Consider the following 19,100-nt stretch of genomic DNA (forward strand, 5'->3'; position numbering starts at 1 on the left):
AGAAACACAGAGGTACTCCCAGGAAGTTCTGAATAAAATATCAAAGCTTTCAAGATGGAATTACAGCAGTAAAACTCACTTCAGCCCAAGCAGCTGGTTCAGTTTTAGTCAATTTTCAAATTAATTTCAAAATTTGATTCTCCAAAGTGCAGCCAGAAATCCTTCAGAAGCACAACCTGGTGTAGAAGAGTGATCCAGGGAACTCCAATATTCTGCTAATGTACTTTGAAACTAATTTATTTTTCACATTTTTCATTTTTCCAAATTCTCAGATTTTTCACTTTGTTTTTCAAACTGACTTTTGAAACTTGCAGATTTTTTTTTTAAATCACAACCTGATAAACAGCTGTGATCTGTGCAACTCCAAAGTCCCATTAATGTAATTGATGATACCAATTTATTTTAATTACACCCCAAGATGTTTTCCTAATCTAAAAGTTAAATCCCACTTGAACACTTTGAATGTGATGGTTTTACCCACAGAATTACCCAAACCACTGCAGAGTCTTTCCATCAATCACCAAAAAAAGAAGCTGTTCACACACATTTGCACAAAACCTGGAGTTTTACTATTGATGGAAGAGACCTGAAATCAAAGTTTGAATGGTTTTTTTTAATAAAAAACAAATGTTTAAATAAAATAGACAATCACCTTAATTTCTAGGATCAATAATTTATTTCTTTTTTTTTTTTTTTACATTTTGCAGTTTGTTACAGGAGAAGAAACACTTGCTAATGGAAGTGACATGTTTTTGAACCATTTTCCAAGGTAATGGAAAAAGTTAAGCGTATTCCCTAGGATGCACATCAATGACTAAGCTGCCAATATTAAATCAATTGAAGCAAGTGCAGTCCCTATTTAAACCTTGTATAAATTAATTTAAGGACTCTCCTTCTCCTACAGGAAGACTAAATTGTAGCATCTAATTTTCTTTTTTTTTTTAATCCTGAAGTCTCAGTCTTTTCTCTCTCTCTACTTAATCTGCAAAAAGTCAAACAGGCTGAAGCCAAAGCCACAGAACAGATTCCGTGCCAAGGTTCTTTCTATTCCTGGTGACTTCCTCAGTCCCCTCCTGTCCCAAAAAGGAAACAAAAGGCTCCCAGTTTTCTGAAAACCAGATTCTCTGCATGACACTGCATTGCATTGCCACAGGATGGGCCACAGTGGATGTTCTCCTAGCAAACAAATCACTACCAAGATACAAAGAATTAGAAATTAATCAGTAAAAATGCTCTTAATGTTTTCCCAGTGGTAAAGTAACCAGAATTCTACTCTCCTCCCACAAAAAAATAGATACATTTTTTTTCTTTATAAATACATTTTAATACAGACAATTCAGTTTCTATGCCAAGGAAACAAAAAGTCACATTCAAACATGTTTGTTGGGTGTATTGAGATACAGACACCAGAGCAGGCAGGAGCACAGGGGGTTTTTGGGGGGCTGCAGACACACAAACAACATTTCACCCACTCACCAGTGATGAGGAGAACAACTGAGCTGCAAGCTGAGACCTGGGGACCCCTCAAATAAATCAGGAATTTCCTTGTAGATTAAATGATATGAACTATTAATGGTATTTAACATTAATTAATTAATACTGAAAAGCCTCTATAAATTTAGGCAGTGTTTGTGCCGGGGGTAGAAAGAAGAACCATGAGCAGGAGCTCCCAGCTGCCTCAGACCCAGGAAAAAATTGAGTCACTCACCATGGCCTTGAAGGTCTTGGGTCCAAATTGGTGAAATTAATTATTTTTTCTGTCCTTGTCCTCCTTTGCCTCACTTTTCCTCCCCAAATGCACAGAAACCTGCCCAAATTTTGTGGGATACACACGGTTCCAGCTGCTGCCCCACAGCCCCAAACGACAGCAATGATTTCTATGGTTTCCTTCCTAACCTGATCTAATTAAAACTGAGCTGTTAACCATCTTTTCCAGGTTATGAATAATTAATAGAGCATTTTTATAATGCTTACTAAATATGACAGTTGGGTATTAGCATTTTCTTACCTTAAATAGCCTCAATCTTTCCATGACTAAGAGTTCCCTTTAACCCTTGTCAGGAAGATTGGGGTTTATTTTTTATGGGTCGATATGTAGGACAATAATTCTCAATATACTTGAAGAGTTTTTTTCCCAAACTGAAGGGATTTGGAAGTTGGGATTTGGATATGAATGGATAGCCTGAATGTTTCACACACAGCCAGCCACCACTGTGACACTACACAAGATTTTGGAGGAAAACTCAGAGGACAGAGGTGGAAAATAGAGCATCTTACTGACCTCCTCAAAAAACAAGACACAGAGAGAGATTATGAGCAAGAACTAAACCCCAGCAGGTTGTTTTCAACCCTGGAGAGTCTTTTTACATTAAAATAAATAAATAAATAAATTCTGAGTCAGGAAGGGTGGATCATTCTGTTATTTCAGAAATGTCACCACGTAACGGATAATTCACAGAAACAATTTTGGCTTTTGCCACTGAACTGAGAGCAAGGTTTTCAGATTTTCAACCACAGCTGATGTGTTAATTCTAAAAAAGAAATGATTCTCTCCCTGCCACAGAAGTGTGAGTTACTAGAGCATGCAGCTCACCGCTAATGTACTGCTGCTTTTCTTAAAATTAATTCTTACTAAAGGAATCCGAGACTGACAAAGTGAAAAAATATGTCAAATTATAATTTCCCTGAAAGAATGTGTTGAGCTCTAATTTCCCTGTCTCTCAGAAAAATTATGTCACTGTTAGCACTCAGAGAGACTTTGTTTCTTTTTCCAAGATTAAGTCACTGTGTAAAGCCCACACTTAATCCTGTTTTATGACAGGAAACAGCCGGGCCATTATTAGCAGACAATCTTGGTTAGCTCTTGGATATTTTCTTTCACTTTCAGAAAGTCAGATCCCAAATTGCCAGGCTGGCTTGTTAAAACAGAGCTGAAGTGCTAATTAAAGTCATGTTTAAAACGAGATCAAGGAAGAAAATACAACAATTCTTTTTTTCCCAGAGCCACTACTTGGTGATTTCGCAATGAACTTCCAAAGTAAACCCAATAATGATGAATGCTAAAATACAAAATAATAGCTACTCAAGAAGATTAACAAATTCTTCTGTGAACAATGCTACTAAGACTTCATTCTCAACTGGTTTATAGTAAGAATCAGCTGCCAATTTAAGGGGAAAAAAATGTGGGTTTCACAACTGGGCTGCAAACTCAGCTCCCTTCCAGAAGGAAGTTGAAATTATTGGGTGCTGAACAAAGTTTGGGTTTTAACACTAAATTCTGAAGGTGGTTTTTAAGCAAAACAAGGGACAGAAGTGGCATTAAAACAGCAACTCTACAGCCAAAGGTTTTGAAGAACCATTCTTTTATTGCTGTTTCTGTGCCCCATGTCAACACCACACGTCAAGCTGCTGCATCAGCAGGTGGGAGAGGAACAGAACCTCCCTCCTGGACAGAGATTCCCACGTGTCTGTAAAGATTGGGGATGTGGATGACCTTCAGGAAATGCTAACAAAGAGTTCCCAAGTGAAACAGAGAGATAAGAGTGCTAACTGCTTCAGTGGGACACAGAAAAAAGCACCTTCAATTCACTTCCCACAGAAAGTTCTCTTGTTTGCCTTGGTTTAGGAGTATTTTTTTTTTTACTTGTAGCAAACTCTGGGGATGTTTAATCCCCAGTAAAGTTGTCCCAACTGAAAAGCTGAAGCTAAAATGTGTTGAAATGAATTTTTTTGAAAATGTCCAATCTTTACTTCTACCTTAAAATATTCCTAATATTAGGCAACAAACTCAGTGTAATATCTCCTATTTGATTTACACTAAATTTTCTGTAAGACTGGAATTATTACAAATATAATCTGAATTATAAAAGATTTCAGGAGAGGAGCAGCTGATAATTCATCCTCTTGTGTTTAACCTCAAACCTACCCTAGAAAAATGTCAGAAATTCCATCCTCACTCTGCACTCCTGGGAGCACAGTGATTTTCTCTTGGTTCTTTTATAAGGGGCATGTCTACCACTTAAATTTCCCTTGATTACAGTAATACTTATATGGAATTACTCTTTTTTTTATAAGTCTTGAAAAGAGGCAGCATAAAAAAGGAACAGAACATGACTATTTCAGAGGAAACTCCATCACATGACCCAAGAGTCATCACAACATATTAAATAGATGACTGGCAATTCTGGGCAAATTCCATTCCTAAAATTCTTTTAAAAATTTTATGCACAGAAGTGACTGCTATGAACAGCAGGTGAAAAATAACCCCAAAAAAACCCCTGTAGAGGGTGGTACTTTTAAACATACACTCTTTGGTGTATATAATATGTGTAAAGTGTATGTAAAGACACATTTTGTCTTTAAATTAACATTTTTTCCTCCTGCAAACTGAATCAAAACTCAGAAATACTTAAAACTTGTGAAATGTCATTGGATATATGATTTAACAGGCTTGATTTAAAAAAAATAAATAAGTTGGGGGAGGAATGAAAACATTTTTGAAACTGTTTTCATCTTTAGTAATTATTGTACTATAAAATTAATGGTCAGTAGCTCAAAGTAGTGCACAAATAACGAGGAAATGCTTTGTATCTCTCAAACTGATCAGTCAGCCGTAGGCTACTTGGATGATTTAATACAGTAAAGACAAAAAATAGTGATAAATACAAGTCTCACTGTGATAAGAATTACTACAAGCTACTACTTGTGTAAAATCAGTGAACTTGACACACTTTTGTAGCTACCAAGCTTAATAAAAACTGTGCTGTAATCTAAAATCACTGTGTTTTTTTTTAAAAAAAAACCTGCCTCCTCTCTCAGCAGTCAAAAAAGCCAAGCCAAATACAAATGGTGACACATTGAAAAGTGACCACAACCCAAACAAGAGCACAAAAACCTCCCTGTCCTTAGGCTACACTTGGAATTGTTTGTAGTCCTGTCTGACGTAGGCTGTGACTACAGAGATGCTCACCACAACTGGAAATGGTATTTTTATAAAAATTATTACAATTATTACACCTATCTGAGGCTAACATAGAATGTTCCACTTCAACTCACAGAATTAGACATGGAGACATCAAGTATTTATAGAAATATCTACAGACTGCAACTGTCTTTTATTTTTGTTGGGTTGTTGGGTTTTTTTTTTTAAGTATCAGTGAACTGACCTTCAGAGTAAGGGTTTCATGACAACAGGTCACCCCACACTAGTTTATTCTTGGTGCTGCTATTTCTTGGGCTAAATTGGTGTTAAACTTCTTCCAGAGTCCGAAGAGAGAACTTTTGCTAATTTTTTTTGCTGTGTGTTAAAGCTGTAGATTATTAGATTTAGTTTCACCTGTATTAATATCTGAAGAGAAACATTTCTAACAAAGGGGAAATGCTGTCTTAACCTCCTTTAAATGCAGATAATAAGGGAAAATTGAGAATTCTACACTCCCCAGCTGCCCTAGACAATTAAAACATTGCTCTAACAAGCAGTACTGAAGTCCTTAACTTGGTATCAAGCAGAGATTGAAGAAAACAGACACTGGAAATGTGTGCCAAGAAAAGGCTAAATGTTAAATAAAGCTAAAATCCTTCTGCTTATCCTGATTGTTCTGCAAAAGAACTGAAATTAATGGAATGTACTTATGGAGGTTCACAGACCCACAATGCCATTTTGCCTTCATCTGAAATGTAATAAAAGGAATGTAAATGTACAAACACCCAATTAACACAGCTCTGTCACTGAAGTACTGCTCTTCATTGCAGGTTTTGGTGTTTCCCAGGTTAAACAGAACATTAGACAAAAGGATTGAAACTAAAGGATGAAATACTCATGGAGAGAGCCAATCTAAAGATGAAACTTGCCTTTGTGAGATGTTTTGCTTGATATTTTCAACAGGCTGGACAAGTCAAATTGGCTTTGAAGCACTCACAAAGAGAAACAACCACCCAAGCCTCTGCCTCTGCATCCATCCACTCCCATGCTTTCTCTGATTACATTCTTTGGGAAAGCAATCCTAAAAAGATACTCGAGGGCAAGAACATAAACTCACAGAATTAGGGCAAAACCCCTCAGGTCCCACAAGGCCATTTTCAAAGCAGACACTTAAAGAACTTAGGGAAGTGGTATCCAAAGATCATTTTAGCATAAAACTTCTGAAGAACTGGGTCTGCTTCAAAGTTCAAAAGAGATGTCATGAAACTCCTACTGTGGCAAAGAGTCCTTGGTTAGTGGATCCTTGTCCAGGTGACATGGCAGGCAGCAGAACTGGAGGTGTTGGGATCCCTGATGACTTCCAGAGGGAAGGGGAGGCCAGCACAGCTGGGGCCATGCAGCCCACACTCAGGGTCCTCCACTGTATGAATAATCTGCCTTGTTGTGCATCACCAGCTTGTTGTCTACAAAGTAGAAACTGTCCGACTGTGTCTCGTAGGGATGCAGGATCATCTCTCGAACTGTGAGGGGGAAAAAAAACCCAACAAAATTAATAGTGGTGCTCTGTGCCAGGCTCAGGAGCTGGTCAGTGTCACCCAGGCAGCTGCAAAATCAGGTGAAAAAGCAAAACCCAAATGGGAATCACCCAAACTGCTCCCTGTTGGTGTCTTGTAAACAATTCAAGCATAATCGTGGAATTTTTATGTTGGAAAGGCCTCTAAGGACTTAAAATCCAACCTAAACCACACTTTGTTTGAATACTTTCAGGCAGGAAAAATATTCATAATCCAAATATATTAAGGCATCATATAAAGGGGACCTCAGAACAAGAACATTTTGGGTTGGGGTTATTTTTGTTTTGTTTTTAAAAACAGTAACAAAACAGCAAACTCAAAGTAAATTTGTTCTGGCCTGGCTGTATTTTCCACAGACTGTAATATTAGTGCTGACACACACAATTAGGGGTTGTAAAGAGGAGGATCACACAGATTTACTGCTTGTGCTATTGTGCCTTGGGAGTGAGGAGAGAAAATAAAAGTTATGTTCATACTAAAACCTCTCAAGCTCACAATATAGCACACCAAACATTAAAAGGGATCATAACATTTAAGTTATCCATTTATTGGATGTCTTTTTAATCTTATTTTTTGCTTGTTTTATAACACAATTATCTTTTTTCTCCTGGATACCAAAGCTTCCCTTTTATGAATTAAAAAAAAAAAACAACACCCCAAGCAATTGCCTGGTGTGTGATGAGAGACATCCTACTAGAAAACAAAATCCCAGCTAACACAGATATAAAAGGATGAATTATTCTACCCAACCCACTCTCTAGAGACAGCTTTTGAAAAAGGGCTCCCCCAGACCAACTCAGATGAACACCACGGTGTGACAACCCAGAAATTAAAGTTTATTATAAAGAGCTTACTGAGATCTTCTGAGAGCTGGGGGAATTCATAGATGTGCTCACAAGTATTTTTACTGCTGGGGATGCAGAAGCCAAATTCAAAATCAAAACTTTTCAGCAGCTGGTCACGGAAGTAGTGCCTCTCAATCATACGGAAATTATTAATGGGTTTGTCCCCTACTGTGAATTCCACCCTGAAAAAGAAGGGCAAAACTGATGTGAGCTTTTAGGCTTCAATAAGATCTGCACCATTCCTGAAAGGCAGAAGAGAGCTCTGAAAAAAACCTAAAAAAAAAAAAGAAGCCAAAAATATAAAGCAACAGCACTCATCAAATGATTGTTTCCTCTTTTACTTAAAGCGTTCCACAGGGACACACCACAGCATTAGATAAACATCTCAAAGCTCATCCAGTTTCACCCCTGCCATGGACAGGGACACTGCTGCTTGCTCCAAGCTCCATCCAAGCTGGCCTTGGACACCTCCAGGGATGGAACAGCCCCAGCTGCTCTGGGTACCCTGTGCCAGAGCCTCTTCACCCTCACAGGGAGCAATCCCTTCCCAACATCCCATCCATCCCTGCCCTCTGGCACTGGGAAACCATTCCCTGCGTCCTGTCACTCCAGGTCCTTTCCAAAAGTCCCTCTCCAGGCACTGGAAGGTGCTCTAAGGTCTCCCCAGAGCCTTCTCTTCTTTGGATAGTTTTCCCACCTTATTTTGTCTCTTTTAGCACTGATCTCTTCAGCAGCAGGCCTACCCCTGACTGAACGGCCTGAAGCGACAGAGAAAGCAGGAGATTTGGAGACCCTCCTAATATATGAAAAATCCCTCTGTTCCATCAACCTCCTGGCAGGATGAACATGGAAGAGATGGGTGTTTTCCCCTGAGATTTCAGTTGTTTTCTGTGCTAGGCCAAGGAGCAGAGAGGAGTTACTCACGTGGCTCCCACTTGCCGCAGTCTGAGAAAGGCCGGGGTGAACTGATAGCGCACAAAGCGTCCGGCGTTGGGGTCCACGTCCTTCCTGTCATTGTGCTCCCGCTCTGCAAAAGCCCCAAGAAAGCTCAGTCAGAGCTGCCTGAGAAACAGAAACTCAAGGGAAATGCTTCTGGTGGTGTTCTTGAGCCACACAAGCCAGGAAACCACTGTGGTGCTGAGCTCACCCTCCTCCTGTCCTGAGGTGTCCACCACTGGTCACCCAGAGATGGAATGTTGCAAGACAGCCCTTTGGTTTGAGTAATTTCTTATCTTCTGGATTTCTACTCCTCCTCTGCTGTTCCCACCTCACATCAGGACTGCAGAGTGACTCTGAACAAGCTGTTTCCCCAAATGCTTGGTTTGCTACCTGCAAGCTACAGAAAACTTCCTCTCACCTGCAGGGAGGTGGGGAAGGGTTAAAAGTGTTTGGCCAGGAAAAGAACAGCTGCCCTGGGTTTTTATCACCACTGGTAACAGGCAACACTTGGCTGCTTACAATTACTAAAAATTAATTAAAAAAAAAAAAAAAAAAAAGCAAAGGTTCAGTTTGTGTAATTTGCCTGTTGGCAGTTTCTCCCTTTTGGAAATACCATTTTCCTGACTCCTCAGTGAGAGATGTTACACTAACAGCTAAACTATGTGCAGGGGGCACAAACTGATGAACAGACAAGAAAAAAACACCCAGTGATGTCCTCCTCCTCCTCCTCTGCTCCTATTTACAACATCCATCTGTCCCTTCCTGTCACAGATGGCAACAGGAAGAGCACAGCAGCAGCCAGCTCTGCTCACCCTGTTGGTACAAAGAGACACCTGAAACACATTCCTGCTGCAAGATGGGGCTCCAGCCCTCCTGCAGTGGAGAGATTCTGCTACTTTTGGGAAATGGATGGAGTAAGAGGAGTGGGGGAAGGCAAAAGAAAGTATTTGTTCATGGAAAGCTTATTTTGTGTGTGCACTCACCTGAAGCTGCTGGCTTGGTGATTTCAAACAAGACTGTGCCAGATTCCATGTCCCGGATTTTGAACCTGGTGAAGTCTATCTTGTAAACATTTTCCTCTGGAGTGCACAAATAATCTGCAGGGGGAAGCAAATTTAAATGAAGGCTGCCCTGAAACACCAGGAACGTCTGGCTGCTCTCTGGAGGCCACGCCAGCAGTGAGAGCAGCCCAAATGCATCTCCACTACTGCATGTTTTAATTCAAAACTGATGTCTCTGAGGACAGGCTCAGCTCTGGAGGCTCACTCTGTGAGCTCAGACAGGACAGGGGAAAGAACTCCCTTCATCAACACTCGGAGGTCATCACCTTTTCCCAAGCAGCAGCTTCTGCATCCATTTCCTCCCAGGGTATTGAGACTAGTCAGCACCTCCATCAAATCCCAGCCTTTCCAGTGTTAAGAGGCTTTGCCTGTTTTAAAAACTGCCCTGTGGCAGAATGTGAGGGCTAAGCAGCTTTGGGAGCACTAAGCTGGCTGCACTTAACTGGAACAGGAGTGTCCTCCCCTGAGCCACCTCCCTGCTCCAGCCCTCTGCAGACCAAGGGTGGCCTCTTCTCTCCAGTGATGCTCATCCCCCACCAGGGCTTGCTTTCCCCTGCACTGAAAATGGTGTTGAAGCCTTTCCCTCTGTTAGGAGAACAGGGAGTGGAGCCCTTCTCTGCTTGGAGCATCTTGGAGAGAAAGTCGTGGAATCACAGAATTGTTAAGGTTGGAAGAGCCCTCTAAGATCATCGAGTCCAACTTTACACCCTGCACTGCTGTGTTTGCCACTAAACCATGTCCCAAGTGCCACATCCACAGGTCCTTTGAACCCTTCTAGGGATGAGGATTCCACCACTAAAACCTCCACAGTTTTGGCCTTTGGCCTTGCTGTGTCCTGGCACAGGAGTCATCCTCCTCCCTGGGGAAAGAGCACATAAAGCACAGATTGAAAGCAGCTCCAATAACTTACTTTACCCTGACAAATCTAAAGAAATTATCTGTGTAGACAAGTCAGGTCAGCTTTCAAACAGCAGCACCTTTGATTGATGTAGGAGACTAGTTCTGGAGGTTCCAAGGTGAAAATAATACTTTAACATTTTAATTCAAAGCACTTTCTCAGCTACTAATTCCTGCTGTTAATCTGAGCTAATCACTTATTTCTGTCTGCTTTCCTATTTCTGAAACTCCAACAAATCCATCCACCTGAGGCTACACCTGAGGCATGCAGTCCACCTGAGACTGCATAAAAACAAGTTACAAGTGCTCAGAGCTCAGACCTACCCATGCCAACCCAACTTCAGTACAGGTCTAAGAAATCCAGGACCACTGTGAGAGACTTCTGAGCTCCTGGGCATGAACACCTGGCACTAGCACTTTCCTAGAAGCTTTTTATTCCTTCCAAATCTCCATAACTTGGAGAACCGTCCAAGTAAACTCGGTGCAAGGAACAGAGGTGTTAAATGTTCTCCCTGGCCAGTTTTACTGCTCTCCAACAACCCCATATGGTGAATACTCAAAGGAATGCCAGAGAATTTGTGGATTCCCCATCCCTGGAAGTGCTCAAGGCCAGGCTGGATGGGGCTTGGAGCAACCTGGTCTAGTGGGAGGTGTCCCTGCATGGCAGAGCGGATGGAAGAGGATGATCTTTAAGGTCCCTCTGTCCTGGTCCTCTTAAGCCAAAACACTGAGATTCTACAACTCTATAAATGGGTGTTCAGAGAGAGGACAGTGCTCAAAGCATCCCTGGCATTTGGCAGGGATTTTCCCTTCCCTATCAACACAGCACAAGGATAAACTGACACCAGAACCCACGCAGTCAGGAAGAACAAGCTAAAAGCTCGACCTTTTTACTACCACAAGAAAACACAAGCTTGTGTTTGGCCAAATACCCCAACAACTTCACAAAAATCTTCTTTTGTGTCTTTAACAAGAAGACAGGACACCGAATTTAAACCCAGCCCTTGCCTTAGGCCCTGATGTTTAGCATTCCTCAGGGAGATGTCCTGCAATTACACCATGATTTTAGGCTCTGACACATCAGCCACCCCAATTCCTAACCCGTCCCACAACTTCCCGGTTCCAAGCACCAGCATGCAAAACACAAACTGGTGGAAGCAGGCACAGCTTCCCACAGCCCAGTTTCCCCTCCCTCAGCCCATGGCTACTGGCTGTTCCCTGGGAAGGCTGTTGGGAACAGGCAGCAGTCACCCAGGAGCCCAGGACACCTTCCCTGGAGCACGCTGGCAAATCCGAAGCTGCGTTTGTCTGCAAGTTAATTATTAAGTGTTTCTACTCCTGCAGAATTCCTGCCCATCCAGCACCATGGCAACAGCTTTATCCCCCTCCTTGGCAGCAGCGTTGCTGCAGTAACAGTGTCCATGACTCATCTGGAGCACAGGAGAGCCAAGCAGAGCCTCCAAAGAGGAGTAAACCCCGGGTAGAATCCCTACTAGGCTCCTGCTCATTGATGTTTGCACCCCTACACTGCTGTTTTCCAACTCTTTTTGCCCTGATAATATTTTTAACGCTTTTTTTGTCATTGTTTTGTTTGGTTTTTTTCTTTAATCAGCGTGCCAACATACAACTGGATGCCATCCGGGAAGATCAGCTGCCAGAATACTGCAATCAAGTGGGGTTTTTCTTCCTCTGGCAGAGCCCAGTCTCCTAGAAAGGAAAAAAACCCAGAGGAATATATATTCCTCTCAGTGTGTATTACATTTGTTTCTGCTGTTCCTGTTCAAAAATCAATCAAAGTAGCCACGTGCTGGATTTTTCCCCCACACGTAACAGGAGCCTGCGGCTGCACTGGAAGCTCTTATTGGGAATGGGCTGCTTGCAATTGGCAGATCCTTCTGCTCGGCTGAGCACTGTCAGATTTACTAATCTCATCCCATACACACTTATTTTTAAATTACTGTAGGGCCCAGTTGCCCACACTTCCATGACTCACTTAAATGTATCATCTGCTTCCCTTATCCTAATTCACCATCGCCACGATTCGGGGAAGGGAGGCAGCAGCTGTGGTTATTTTAGCTGGGAATGAGGCAGATCAAACCTCCACAGAGGGGATTGTTACAGAGAATGGTGGGTTGGTCTCTCAGGACAGAATATTTTCTTGTTTCCTCCACTTCCCCTAAAGCAGGTTGTGCTGTTTCCCCGTTAATAACTGAACCATCATGATGTGTCCCTGAGCCTTCAGCACTCACCTGATTTAGGGATGAAGGCATGGACACAGCAGCACTGCCATGGAAAACCCAGCAGATTGGTTTTTATCCTAAAGTACCCACATTTAGTAGTGCATAAAAAAGCTCACAAAAGAGAAATAATTCCTACCTTTTCCTAAAGCTCAGGGAATTGTCATATCCCAGACCTCCATCCCCAAACCCTTCCTGAAAACAATTCACCTGGTATTAGCAGCTATTTCTCACAGTCACAATTCCTGACACTGCCTCTCCACAACCTCTGGATCATGCCCAAACTCCCCACTTTTAGAGACAATTTCTATCTTAAGACTTATTGCAGTTGTGAAGAGTTTGGATCACAACCAGCACCACTGTGGTGGTCTGAGGAAGCAGTAGAGGTGATTGGCTTCCTGAATCTGGCTCAGTTAATTCCTTCACAAATTCTCCAATTCCCTTTGTAGGAAAAAGTGATTCCAAAGCAACCCCAAACAGTTCAGCAGTCTCTAGATTTGCTCTGAGAATCAGCAGGTGCTCCTTCCACTGGTACAGCTCTGAAGTGATACCTCCACTGCCTAACCCAGGAAAGAGACACTTTTTATCCAGGAAACCTTCCTGCCCTCCCAAACCCCAGCAAGATTACACAATAAACCAGCAGAACAGCCTGGACACTGCCAGCAGGCACTGCCTGTGAACACTGGCATGTCCTGAACCCTGGTGCATAATTCCAGGTGTGCATTTTAGCAGCTGGTGTTACAGAGGAGCACAAAAGGTGAGGGATAATACAGTGCTAAATAAGACAGGAAAGCAAACAAAGGCACTTTCCCCCTCTGGATCTCTCCCTGTCATTTAAATGCCTGAGATCAGGTTTGTTCCTCATCACAGAAAGCTAAAATTTGATCATATATTTCCAAATTTCCTTCACAACCACCCCACCAGGCACATTTTATCACAAGTTCATGGGCAATAGGATTCACGCTCTTTGTTGTGCTCCTTTCAAGATGCCTTCTCTATCTCTGCAATCATGAGGAGGAAGCACGTGTCCCCTCTCACAGACACCAGGGATATTTCTGTGCTCATCAGAGTCTAATCTCAGATGGGGTAGCTCCTATTTTAAGGCCTTAAGAGCCCACTAAGGAAAGCAGAGTGTAAGAAAGGGGTAAGAAAGAACTAAAAATCTAGTCCTGGTAATGGGTGTAAATTGGGAGGATGCTGTACAAGAGACTGAGGCAACAGCAGTGACTTGTAACAGGAATTTCTCTCCCCAGCACAATAACAACAGTTTAGGGAATGGATGAGAAGGCTCCTGCAGTTATGCAGGCCTGTTTCCTAACATGCATTTACCAACAAGGTCAGGAGCTATTTTGAAGCCACCTCCCAAGACATAAGCCAGGTATAAAGCCAAGACAACTGCAGGGGAATTGCCAGGAGCTGAAGATTAGGAGATTATCAGATTGAAGGGTCTCAGAAGGAAGCAAAAATAGCCCAGACCCCAGAAAGAGGCCAAGCAGTGACGCAGGACACGGAGCAGGACCTGAGGGGAAGTCAGGGCAGGTTTCAGGTGCTATTGATACACCTGCCCAGACAACCTGGCTTCAGTTAAAGAACAAACTAAACCATTTCCCTGCCCTCTGCCTCTGCAGTTCAAGCCCTGTGAAACCAAGCCAGCCAGAAAACAGGATCTACTCCTGTAAAATAGATCCCTCCAATCCAAACTGTGGGGTTTGGAGAACCAAAGACCAGGGGGTTGCACAGGGAGGGAAGCAGCTGCCCTCTGACCTAGCTCTGGAATTAGGCTGCTGCAGTGCTCCAGAGGGAAAATTCTGCACCAGGAGGATCCCACAGGGGTTTTTCCACAGCAGCACATTTACTGTCAAGGAAGCACAGGGATTTAGAGACCAGGAGGATTCAGGCTGAGGCACTTCCCAAGGTCCCCAGAGCCCCTCAGTTGCCAAGTCCTACTGCACAGCTCACCAGGCTCTGATTTTTGTGGCAGCCTGCTCATCCCTTTTTTATTTCTTTCTTTTTTTTTAATTTTAGCTAGAGCTTTCCAGACTTCACCCTCTCACAACTAATTTGATCACAGCCCTGCAGCCTGTGGATGGAGCTGCTCTTCCCCCATTTCCAAGGAACTCAAACACTTTCTCCTGCCCACTTTTCACACTGATTGCATTCAAAGTCTGAAACCATGTGCACAACACCAACTAAATCAGCTACTTCTGGGCTGAGCCAAAGCCAAGACCCTCAGGCTGACTCCCTCAGCTTTCCTCTTACCTTTGCCATTTCCACCAGGGGTGGCCCAAACCCACAACCCTGGGGGAAGGAGGAATCCCACAGCACACACACACACACACACACACACACCATGTGTGCTGCCCCTGGGAATCCTGACAGCTCATCTTGTACTGCGAGACTCTGGGAAACACGGAGCCTTGGAAAAGCTCACAGCTTGTGTGGGATGCTGAGGGAAGGGTCGTGGGGGGAGCAGCCTGGCACAGCTCTGGGATATGGCTCTGCAACAAGGAATCAGCACATCAAAACACAGCCACACCTCACAGCCCTGGACAGGGATTTATTAACCCCACACACACCCACAGCTCCTCAGAGCTCCTAATAAAATACACTCTCCCCATTAACTGGGGAGGGAAGTCATGGTCCAGGAGAAGCTTTGAAGATGGATTCATGCACATCTGCCTCACATTCCTGTCTCTCATTGCCCATCCAAACCCCATGGATTTAAAAATGGGTTTGAACATGGATCCAGGATGGTTTAGCTTTATAGGACTTGAATTGCTGAGGCAGAGGGCAGGGAAATGGTTTATTTGGTTTTTTTCTTTAATCAACAGCAGGAAACTGGTATGAAAGCCCCCCAAGAAAAGTCTGGCCTGCCTAACCCACTGAGGCAGCCCTGTGCCAAGCTGGCCTTTAGCTAAAGCTGCCTAGAGAAGTCTCAGAGAAATCCCAAATGACAGCTTGAGGAAGAGATTACTTTCAGAAATGATTACCTGTGTGTTCCTTATTTTTAGGGTTTGTTTTGAAACTGTTTCAAAGCATGCAATCAATTATTTAACCCCTTGGTTTGCTAAAATAAAATCAGCATTAGAATAAAACTTAAAATGTAAGATTTGATCTGGTATTACAGGCAAAGTGTGCAGGTGATAAACAGGGCAGCCTCAGAGGCTGGAGCTTGTCTTTTGTTACACATCTGACTCTCTGATCCTCTGGCTGCCTCAGTAATTAATTGCAATTTGAACTGAGCTCTGCCCCACTCCTTTGCTAATCTTAAATTAATCACGTCATGAGCTTTTTCCGCTTTTCCCAACCACAGTTGTGTGAGCGAGTGACAAATCTCCCTAACTGCAGAGGAAATGGTTCTCTCTCCTTACACCTGATCCAGCTGGAGCAGAGCCAGAACCAGCCTGGCCAGAAGGCCCAGATATCCCAGAGCAGCATCCCAGGTCCATCAGGATCCCAGCCCTGTGGGCCCGGAGCTGCCAGGGAATTTAACACTGGAAGGACTCAGAATGTGCAGGGCTGTTCACTCCACTCCCCAGTTAAGCTTATTAGAAGCACATTAGGAGCAGAGCCCCCAGCTGGCTCCTGTGGCTGCCCACAGAGCCACATCCTGCCTCGCCACCCTCCCAGCCCAGTCACCTCACATTTGGTCAGCTGCACCCACTGGGAGAGCCAAGTCCAGCTGTGCTGCCTGATGAAGATTATTAGGGAGGAATTCTGCCCTGTCAGACTGCTGAGGCACTGGCACAGACCAGACAGAGGAGCTGTAGCTGCCCCATCCCTGCAAGAGTTCAAGGAAAGGCTGGATGAGGCTTGGAGCAACCTCATCTAGTGGAAGGTGTTCCTGTTCTTGGTGAGGCAGTTGGAACAAGGTGGATTTTAAGGTCCCCACCAACCAAACCATTCTGTGCTACAGCCAGAATTCCCCCTCTCCCTGCATAACCTGGAAGGCTGCTCAGGAACACACAGCCTGCTCCTGGTGTGAGCATTCCTAAAACACAGTCCTGTGCTACCAAGGCCTGCTGGGCTGTGGTTGATGAAGCAGCCCTAAAACACAGCCAGCCCTGCCAAGGTGCCAGGCAGGACAGAGTTTTTAATACAGCCCCTGGACAGCGTGAGCTGCCGTGCTACCGGCCCATGAGTTTGGATAAAAATGGATTATCCTCCCTCTGGAACAACAAAGGACATCCAGGGCACCAGGACATTTCTGTTGCAGCCCCAACCACCAACTCCTCCTTCATCTTCAAGCTGTCAGAGGTAGAATTGCTGCAACAGGGTGTGGTGTCTGTCCTGACACCCAGCACGTCCAAAAGGTTGGGGCAGCTGTGAACTTCTCTCCCACAGCCTGGTCCTTCCTCCTCCCCTGCCCGATGCAGAAGAGTAGAACAGTTTCACATTGCTATTTTTGACCATCAGTTTTTAAGGGTGTAGAAATGAGCAAAGGCCATAGAATGCCCCAAATAATCATTAGGTGTTAAAGAGCTGAAAAATATTAAATATTTCCTCCTGTTAAACCCACCGGGAGGAAAACTGAGCTTGAGAAGGGGAGCTACAAAGTGTTCCTGGGTGACAAGATACAATATGCTCAACATGGATGTACTGTTTACCTCTATCCCCAAACTCACCAAGGGTTTCAGGTGTGGAGAGCATTTCCTGGCTCCCACACATCCAGCAGGACAGGAAGCACTTCCCATGGCAAGCCAGGCATCACAGTGCCTGGCTCTGTTTAGCATGACCCATCTGCACCCCTGGTACAAGCAAGTCTCATAGCAGGAGGGGAACACAGCATTTTCATGCATTTCACATCCTCCCTGTGCTCCAGAGCACTCTGACCCAGGGCTGGAAGAGGCAGTAAACAACCTGGCTCACCAGCTTAGCCCTCCCTGCTCCCTGGGAAGACAGCAGCTTACCAAAAGCATGCACCATCCATCCCCACTGATGCCACACGAGGTGACAACAAGGGTGAGGGGTGTCCCTGTCCCCTCCAGACAGCCCTGACGAGGGCAGAGACACAGATGCTGACATGAAGTGAGCATGCAGTGCTTTACACAGCCATGGCTTGGATTCACCATCCACCTGAGGATGCTGGCAGGATGCTTCAGTGCCTGCTGCGTGGCTCTCCCTGCTACAGGCAGGGGATTTCTGGGCCTGGGCAGTGAATCACACATCTGCACCAGCACAGCAGCTCAGCTCGCAGAAGGGGACCCAAGGGTCCCCAGCAGCAGTAGCTCCTCTCAGAGGAGCCTCTGTAAACCCTTCCTGAGGGCTGAGACGAGTCCCTGCCATGCTGCTCACACAGCAGCCCCACGGGACTGCCTGCACACAGCAGCACCCACAGCCGCATCCTTCCTCCCCAGGGCTCGTCACAGCCCCAGCCTGTGACACACAGCTGGCTTTGGGGCCACACTGCACTGCGAGGCACAGGGAGCACAGCCAGACCCCAGGCCACCCCCTCCACCCTGACAGCCCAGAGAGACAACCCAAAGGTCCTAGAACATGGAAAAAGGACTTTTTGGGACACCGGGGTGGATTGTCCCTGGGCATTGCTGAGGCCAGGCTGGCCTTGCATTACCATGGAATGGTTCGGGTAAGGAGGGACCTTAAAGACCATCTGGTTCCAACCCCCTGCCAGTGGCAGGGACACCTTCCACCAGCCCATGTTCCTCCAGGTCCCATCCAACCTCATCTTGAACACTTCCAGGGATAGAGCAGCCACAGCTTCTCTGTGCCAGGGCCCCACCACTCTCCCATGGAGGAATTTCTCCCTAATATCTAATCTAAACCTGTTCTCTATCAGTGTGAAGCCATTGCCCCCTGTCCTGGCCTTTCCCCAGCCCCTCCAGCCACACACTCCCACCCACCCCTTCCAAGATGCCCTCAAGGCCACTCGTGCTTTACTGGAGAGGGGCAAACTGGGATGGGGGCTGCTGTGGCCAGGGATCCAGCCCACCCCATTGCCTTGGGCACACACAGGGAACGGGTGATGGGGAGAGCAGCGAGGAGCATCCCAACACCGACCTTGGAGCGGAGTTGGGGGGCGGCATGCCCAGCTCCAGGCACTCCCCTGTTCTTTCGGTGGTACCCGGTGCCACATCCCGCTGCGGACTCTGTCCCCTGCGCTGCTGCATCCCCACTTCTTGTCCCCCGGGAAGGGGGGACCGCTTCCCCTTTTCCCTCCGGGTTAGCTCCCTTCAAAGGGGCAACGCCTCCTCTTTTCCCCCCGGTTTAGACCCCTCGGAGATGAGGACCGGCTGTCCTTTTTCCCCCGGGAAAAGCCCCACGAGGACACGTTCCCCATCTTCCCCCCTCGCCGCCATCCCCGGCACGCACCGCTGGTGACCCGCTGCAGCCCCAGCACGTCGTCGGGCCCGATGAGAGCCTTTCGACCCAGCTCCTCCTCGGTCCTGGCCGCCGCCGCCCCGGCCCCGCCCGAGCCACCCGCGCCGGGACATGGACTCCGACTCCTGTGCTTCGCCGTTCGCCCCGGAGGTGAGCCGGAGTCCCGGGGGGAAAAAGGAAGGGAAAGGAGGAGCGGGGAGGGAACAGAACGGGAGGGGTTGCGTCTCCCGCCGCCCGGCCCGGCTCGGCCCTGCCCTGTCCCGCCGCGGGTGCCCGCTGCCGTTCCC

The 19,100-nt window shown here is 45.5% G+C and overlaps 1 protein-coding gene across 1 annotated transcript in view; it reads right to left on the reverse strand.

Moving 5' to 3' along the window:
* Positions 1–698: 698 nt before the first annotated feature.
* UNC119 (unc-119 lipid binding chaperone) overlaps positions 699–19,100 on the reverse strand; it is an 18,745-nt gene continuing 343 nt past the window's right edge. Inside the window, exons 2-6 of the mRNA XM_015646213.1 lie at positions 18,805–19,089; positions 9,263–9,376; positions 8,265–8,367; positions 7,350–7,522; positions 699–6,441 (exon numbers count right to left, since the gene is read on the reverse strand). Coding sequence (XP_015501699.1) covers positions 6,329–6,441; positions 7,350–7,522; positions 8,265–8,367; positions 9,263–9,376; positions 18,805–19,089 — 788 coding nt within the window. The 3' untranslated portion in view covers positions 699–6,328. The remainder of the gene's footprint in view (positions 6,442–7,349; positions 7,523–8,264; positions 8,368–9,262; positions 9,377–18,804; positions 19,090–19,100) is intronic.

Source organism: Parus major, chromosome 19 (genome assembly GCF_001522545.3).
Source record: "Parus major isolate Abel chromosome 19, Parus_major1.1, whole genome shotgun sequence".
NCBI classification, from domain to species: Eukaryota; Metazoa; Chordata; class Aves; order Passeriformes; family Paridae; genus Parus; species Parus major.